This window comes from Polypterus senegalus, chromosome 11 (genome assembly GCF_016835505.1).
Source record: "Polypterus senegalus isolate Bchr_013 chromosome 11, ASM1683550v1, whole genome shotgun sequence".
Classification (NCBI taxonomy): domain Eukaryota; kingdom Metazoa; phylum Chordata; class Cladistia; order Polypteriformes; family Polypteridae; genus Polypterus; species Polypterus senegalus.
The window spans coordinates 103443506-103451868 of NC_053164.1; the positions used below are offsets into that span (position 1 = coordinate 103443506).

At 38.3% G+C, this 8363-nt stretch overlaps 1 protein-coding gene across 1 annotated transcript in view; it reads left to right on the forward strand.

Annotated features, from left to right (window-relative positions):
• kiaa0930 (KIAA0930 ortholog) overlaps positions 1 to 7786 on the forward strand; it is a 152845-nt gene extending 145059 nt beyond the window's left edge. The window contains exon 10 of the mRNA XM_039769410.1: positions 7165 to 7786. Coding sequence (XP_039625344.1) covers positions 7165 to 7205 — 41 coding nt within the window. The 3' untranslated portion in view covers positions 7206 to 7786. The remainder of the gene's footprint in view (positions 1 to 7164) is intronic.
• The last annotated feature ends 577 nt before the right edge of the window (positions 7787 to 8363 follow it).

An 8363-nucleotide genomic window follows, 5' to 3' on the forward strand; every position in this document is an offset into this window, starting at 1 on the left:
CTAAGACCTAGAATAGGTTACCATAACATTTTGAAACCCATTTAATCCAATTGGGGGCTGTGGATGGGCCAGAGCCTGTTCTGGCACACAAAAATTTAAGAAGGCAAAAAATTAAATCAATGTTTTTAAATCAAGGTATTTAATATATATATATATATAAAAAAAAAACTTTCTATTTGTTCCATAACATAATTGCACTTTACGGTAATGTAAAAATGATTTGCCCAATATTTCATGTAAAACTGCATTCCCTACAGTACTGTTTAAAGAGATAGACAGGAGATTGAGATTTTTATGGACTTTTCTATTTTTTTTTTTTTTTTAACACAAACATAATTTCTCGCAGCAATTATAGGAAAAACCTCAAATGTGTGACATGGTTAATTCAAACACGTATAAAATTCTTTATCTTAAGCGGTGACATAACTTTGTTCATTTAAAGGAATACTAAACCCAAAAATGATTCAGGATGAATAATTTGTTCTGCGGTGGGTTGGCGCCCTGCCCGGGATTGATTCCTGCCTTGCACCCTGTGTTGGCTGGGATTGGCTCCAGCAGACCCCCGTGACCCTCTGTTCGGATTCAACTGGTTGGAAAATGAATGGATGGATGGATGATAATATGTTACTTACTCTATGTAAGCTAGGTTAGTAGTGATAGCATAAAAAAAAAAATCAATCAATCAATTTTCATGCTGAACATGAGAAAGAAAAGCTTTTCATACAATAGACTCTAATGGCAACCCGTGCTGTACAACAGCAAACAATGTTAAAAACAATTACACTCCATAATATAATAAACATTTTTTCTCATTCTACACAAAATCTTCATGAGATTAAAATGTTTTCTCAGCCATCACTACAAACTACAGAGGGTAAGTAACAGATATACTGTACTTGTGTGTCAGCGTATTCTATCCCAGCACTCCCAGAATTAATGGCATTGTTATGCAATAATTATTATGTTAAGTATTATTTATATACTGTTAATAGGTATTGCATTATTTTGCAAAAATGTTGCCTGCTGCTGTCATTATCATTGTGACATGCATATTTTGGTCATGTAGTAACAGCTATTGATGGAGAGATTAGGCATGTGTGTACCTTCCAAACAAGTGTCAAGAACAGAACAAAAGTTATAGCAATGCATTTAGTTTTAATCAGTTTAAAGTTTAGTAAGTTTAGTGCAGATGTTTATCAGGATGATAGTTCAGAGCTAGCATTCGTACCTCACAGCACTGGGATCTGCAATGGTTTTACATATTCTCCCCGTGCACTACTGGATTGATCTGAATTAGCGAGAGTGCTTAACTGAGTATGATTATTTGTTTTAACACTGAATTGGTAATGTGTCAGTAATATTTCTTAATTAAGAAAATATGTTTGATTCTTCATCTGCCATGAAGTAAATAACATTCATTCCTTTTTTCCATCCCAAGTCCAAGCCCCAGAACACTCAAAGTCTGATCACTCTCTGCTGTGCCACCAGAACTAAACAGATGCTTCGCTTATAGGTTTCTATTACTGAATTGCAGGCAGCACACTCTTTTCTAGTTTGTTGTGCAATTGTGCACTGTAAAGGATCAACACACTATCTGCTCCATGTTCTTCTTTTCTTACATACAGCATTGCTGGAATAATAACTTCTCCCTGTGCTCTTACAGTGGGCCGATTAAATTTGCCTCAGGATTAAATGCAGAATTAAAGGTTGTCACGGGTGGCTGGGGGTGGTACCCAGCAGGGACACCCTGGAGGACCAGAGGATGGCTTACGCATCCTCCAGACCACGTGGGGGCGACTGCCCTGGTGACTTTGGGGACCACTGGAACTGAGCTTGGAAGCTCAACCCTATAAGGGCCCGTGGTCACCGCCAGGGTGAGCCCCAATGCCTTTGGAGCCCTGGCCCTCAGCACTTCCACCACACCCGGAAGTGCTGGGGGGAAGAAGACCAGGGACACCTGGAGTGCTTCTGGGTGCGCAGCCGATACTTCTGCCACACTGGGGAGTGCCAGCAGAAGCTAATCTGGAGGCACCTGGAGCACGTCAGGGTGGGGATAAAAGGGGCCGCTTCCCTCCATTCGATGGCTGGAGTCGGGTGAAAGAAAGATGAGGTCTTGGAGGAGAGGAGTCGAGGTGACCTGAAGAAAGAGGCATTGTGAAAGGCCTGGACTTTAGGGGAGTTTAGGGGTTGTGTTGCGCTTATTTGTAAATATTATGTTCATTAAACGTTTGTTGGGTGAACCATCCCTGTCTGCATGTCTGTGTCCGGGCCATATCCCACAATGCATACATGTAACAGCTGTTCAGTTCTTATCACTTGAATGCACGCTACACACGTGCTTAACCTCTCCCCCACAGCCAGAGCATGCACATGCACAGTTATTACTGATCCAAGCAGGCATACCTTTATGAAATAACGTAATAGTGGTTGAGAAATATTGCAATTCAGTTGTGAAATAAAGCAATGCATTTGTGAAAAAACACAAATCTTTTTTTTTTTTTTTTTGAGCGGTGGGAATACGTTTTCCTTTATATACCTTTAAGGTAATGTCATATTTAAAAAGAAATGTTGCACTGGCTGAGTACAGTTCATTTTACTCCCCAAGTTAAAATAATGTGCATTAACCATGACAAAAGGCAATGAACATTAAACTGTACAAGTAAAAAGAAAAAATACATATATACTGTATCCATTACAATGATTAGATTCATGACAAAATAGGTATAAATTTAATGTTCTTCAATATTTATTTCTTCTCTTTGATAAATAACCTGTGAAAAATGCAGTTTGATGTACAGTCCGGTCCATAAGTGTTTGGACTGTAACACAATTTTCATAATTTTAGCTCTGTACACCACCACAATGGATTTGAAACAAAGCAGTCAAGATGTGTTTGAAGCATAGACTTTCAGCTTTAATTCAAAGTGTTTAACAAAAATATTGTCTGAGCTGTTTAGAAAAGACACATTTTTATACATGGCACCCCTATTTTCAGGGGCTCAAAAGTATTTAGACAAACTCATAAATATAGCAATCATTTTTCATATTTGGTTGAAAATCCTTAACAGTCAATGGCTGCCTGATGTCAGGGACCCATGGCCATCTCCAAGTGCTGGGTTTCCACTCTAGTGATACTTTGCCAGACCTTTACTGCAGAAGTCCTCAGGTGCTGTTTGTTCATTGCACTTTCTGCCATCATTTTTGTCTTCATCAAATGAAATGTATGTCCAATTGGAATGAGTTCAGTTGTTTGTGGCCAGTTTACTTTTGCAGTATGTTTTGGCTATTTGTCCTTCTGGACTGTGAAGTGTCGCCCTATTGGTTTTGCAGCATTTGGCTGAATCTGATCAGATAGTATAGTCCTGTACACTTCACAATTCATCCTGCTACTTCAGTGAGCAGTCAAATCATCAATAAACACTGGTGACTGACTTCCACATGGCTGCCTCCACCATGTTTCACAGATGATGTGGTATGCTACAGATAATGAGCCATTTGTTCTCTTCTCCAAACTCGTCTCTTTTCAGCATTCTGGTATATATTGAACTTAGTTTCCTTTGTCCAAAAAAATCTTTTCCATAACTCGACAGGCTTTTAAACAATATTTTCTGGCAAAGTCTAATCCTTTCTTTCTATGCTTGAGGTTTACCAGTGGTTTCCACCTTATGGTAAACTCTCTGTCTTTACTTTCATGAAGTCTTCTCTTGATTGTAGACTTTGGCAATGATTGGTCTACCTCCCAGACAGTGTTCTTGGTTGAGCTAAATGTTATGAAGGGGTTCTTTTTCACCAAGTATAAAATTCTGCAATCAAACAGAACAGTTGTCTTCTATGGTTTTCCAGACTTTCTGGTATTGCGGAGTTCACTAGTGCATTCCTTGTTTTGAAGAATGTACCAAACGGTTGATTTGGCCACTCCTGGTGTTTCTGCTACTCTGTAAAACGTTTGTTTTGTTTTCTCAGCCTAATGATGGATTTTTTTTTTACTTGCATGGACCTCGTATTGAGAGTTCACAGTGACAGATTCCAAATACAAATTCCACACTTGGAATCAATACCAGACCTTTTATCTGCTTAATAGTTAATGAAATAATGATGGAATTATTCATACTTGGCAGTGGAACATCTCTTCAGTCAATTGTCCAAATGGCTTTTGAACCCCTGGAAATGGGAGGGCTATGCAGAAAAAATGCTGTCATTCCTAAATAGCTCATATGATATTTTTGGTAAACCCCTTAAATTAAACTTGAAAGTCTACACTTCAATCACATAATGATTGCTTTATTTCAAATCGATTGTGGTGGTGTACAGAGCCAAAATTATGACAGTTGTGTCATTGTCCAAATTCTTATGGACCTGACTGTACAGGGTGGTCCAGATCTAACTGTGCAGATCCAGATCGTCTGGATGACTTTGATTTATGCGGGGATGATTCCAATTCGGCACGAAGACAATTCTTCATGTCGTCAGTTCGCACACTTCTCGATGGTCCGGTATTTTTCAGGTGATTTTCTATGTAATAAACTTAATAAGTTCTAGCGTAATGAAAATTGCATAATTAGATCTGGACCACCCTATACTTGATACCCCTTTAAAAGTGAAGACTTCAAGAGTTCTTCATTCCAAAGTGAAACCTTTTACAGTTTGTGGTGACAGTTTAGAAGTTCACAGTGACCTATTTCCACTCATTTATTTTTGTCCCTGCAGCAGTTATGCCTCTTTTGTATTAAATTCTCCTTAGATTCCAGCTCAAAGTTACTTTGTAATATTCTTGCAGTACTTCAATTGCAAACCTCATATTCTGACAAAGAGTGTAATAACAGAGGTGGGCATTACATGAACCTACAGTGCCTTCAGACAGACCCCTTCACTCTTTTCACATTTTCCTGTGTTTGCAGCCTTGTGGTAAAATCATTTAAATTCATGTTTTTCAGTCATCAGGAAACACACAATCTCCCAGTATGACAAAGCAAAAACAAGATTTTAGAAATTTTTGCAAATTTTATTAAAAATAAAAAACTGAAATATCACTTTGACACAAATATTCAGACCCTTTTACTCAGTACTTTGTTGAATCACCTGTAGCAGTAATTACAGGCTGTAGTCTTCTAGGGTATGATACGACAAGCTTTGTACACCTGGGTTGTAGGATTTTCTGCCATTCATCTCTGCAGATCCACTTAAGCTCTGTCAGGTTAGATAGAGACCACTGGTGGACAGCGATTTCCAAGTCTCTTCAGAGATGTTCAAAAGGGTTCAAATCTGGCCCACTGAAGAGCATTCACAAACTTGATCCTAAGCCTCTGCTATGTTGTCTTATCTTTGTGCTTAAGGTTATTGTCCAGTTGGAATGTCCAGAGAGTTCTAAGGCAGGTTTTAATTAAGGATATCGCTGTGCTTTACTCTTGTCAGCTTTCCTTCAATCCTGACTAGACTCCCAGTTCATTGCTGCTGAAATACAGTCCCACAACATTGTCCTGCCACCACCATTGCTTCACATTTGGGCTGGCATTGGCAAGTGATGGCTGGTTTCCTACAGATATAATGCTTAGAATTATGGCCAAACAGTTCAATCTTGGTTTTTATCAGAATCTTGTTTCTCATAGATCGAGAGTTCTTTAGATGCTTTTTTGCAAGCTCCAAGTGAACTTTGGCCAATCTGCTGTAAAGCCCAGATTAGTGGAATGTTGTGGTGGTTGTTGTCTTTCAGGACGTGTCTTCTTCTACACACAGGTTCACTGGAGCTCAGACACGGTGAGAATCAAGTTTTTGGTTATTTCTGTTATTGTGGCACTTCTCCCCTGCTCAGTTCGGTAAGGCAGCTATCTCTAGCAAGAGTCATGGTTATTCTGAACTTCTTCCGTTTAAGAATTGAGGAGGCCACTGTGCTTATGGGAACTGGTAATGCTGCAGAAATGTTTTGTAGTGTTCTTCAGATTTATACCTCGACACAAACCTGCCTCAAAGATCTGCCAGCAATGTCTTTGACATTGTTGATTTCATTTTTGATCCAAAACTCATTATCAGCTAAGGGACCTCATATCGATAGGTGTGTACCTTTCCTAATCATGTGCAATTATTGGAATTGACCACAGGTGGACTCCAAGCAACATAATCAACAGAATGGGTTCCCCCTTGAGCCACATTTCAAGTGTCATAGCAAAAGGTCTGAATATTTGCCAGCAGCCATACCACATGCACTTCAGAACAGGTAATACCCCTGAAGCAAAGCAAGTTTGGGCCCAGCCTATACTGTGAAGGTAGACCAACCAGGAAAAACTTGAATTGCTGCTGGAAGAGGTGTTGGCGAGGCCAGCACGGGGTGCTTACCCTGTGGTCTGAGTGTGGATCTCAATTACCAAGTGCCAAGAAGTGATGGGATGCTGTGATGTTAAAATGGCGCTGTCCTTTGGATGAGATGTAAAACTGAGGTCCTGACACTTTCTCATCATAAAAGATCCCTGGGTAACCTTTGTAAAGAGTAGGGTGTATTCCAATGTCCTGGCTAAACTGCCCATCACAACCTAGGCATTCTGGTCCCCTAATTGTTGCCTGTCTCTAATTGGCTATCCCACCAACCCCTTCACCACCTAACTGCTAATTTGTGGTGAGATTACTGGTGCACTAATGGATGCCATTGCATTGGTGGTGATGGAAATGTCTCCCCACTCACTATGCAAAGTGCTTTGAGAATAAGAAAAGTGTTATATAAATGTAAAGAATTATTATTGTGATTTGTGTCAATGTGATGTTTCAGTTTTTTATTTTTAATAAATTTGCAACAATTTCTAAAATAATAAAATTTTAAAAAAGTAAAAGTGAATACTATTTGAATGCACTGTAATCAGTCTTGGATTCCTGTAGAAGCCCAGCTTACTTGGCAAACTCCATTCATGCTCCTTGGCAATCCTAAAACATAATTTCTGTTTCTTGAACCCCTTGTGCATTCACCTACTCCACAATTAATAAACCAAACAGTTTGCAGGGTTGCAAGGATTGAGTGGCTCAGACGAACTGCTCCTAAAGGGTCCTCTCCAGGTCTGTTATCATTAATTATGAAATTTCTGTTTATTTTGTTTGTTTGTTTTGTTTTTAATCTCATGCTCATTGTCGAATGGAGATTTTAAAAGCAAAAGCTCCAACATGTGTTTTCTTTTTCTGCAGATATTTTAGAAGTTCGACAAAAGCCAATCTTGATGACATAGTGATGGAAAATAAGAACGCCTTGGAACCTCACTGCCAAGTGCCTACATATGGGAGGATTGTAGACGGCACTACCATCTAGTGTCCAAAAGGAGAACTACAAAGGAAGCCTTTGGAACCGAGCAAAAACCAGCCAACTAAAAGTGCCTCCTTTTTTTTCTGTCGTTCATCCAGCTTTGTGATGAGAGAATGTGCGCTCCAGTGTTTAGAAAAGGTCTCAAAAATAAGTGGCTGCTTTCAAAAGGAAAACAAAAGGCTTTATAAACAATCTACTACCGTGTTTACTTGATTCAAAACTGAACAGTATGTGCTGAGCTTTATGAAAAAAAGTTTGTAAACAAAATCTTCACTAATGTTGACATTCATCAACACTGCGTCTTTTTCATCCTTGAGTGTCTTTCAGAAATTTGTCTTAAATTATGTTTGCCTTTCCAGCTATTTAGATATAGGAGTAACATTTCTTAAGCTGCTGGCCCACTGTGCAGTGGCCTTTGTGTCTTCTCATGTTTAAGTGAAAGAGTAACAGAAATAAAAAAAAAAATATATATATATATGTATATGAGTGTATATATATATATATATATATATATATAAATCTATCTATATATATATATATATATATATATATAAATCTATAATGCACCACTTCAGCTGAAATTAAGCTTGCTCACGTGTAGATGCATCGCCTACCTACAAGTTTTCTAATCTTTGCTTTTTTTACAGTATTTACCAACATTGAATTTGATTCTATTTGGTGATTAATACTTTTAGCACAGCACTGTTTACTGTAAAGTAAGGTCAGGCCTAATTTAATGATTGTACCTGATTTAATTCTACTTGTCATACAAGGTGAAAAGCCTTCTGAAGAGGTGAGGTGGGAAAAGACTTGGCATGTCATTGGTTTTCCAAAGCTTGTAGAATTTCATTGTCATATATATGTATGATATATTGAAAATGACATTGTTTAAAAGAACAAAAAACACAGCTGAAAGTTGCATATATGGTGTAATGTATTCATCAAATGAAACCTGGGCAAAACAAACTAAAAAAATGATGATTTTTATTATTATTTTTTTTAAAATTTTGAAATCCAACTGCTGTGTGCCTATTTCGCTAGCTGTGTTCTTCCTGTCTGAGGTTTCTCAATTGAAATGAAGTTA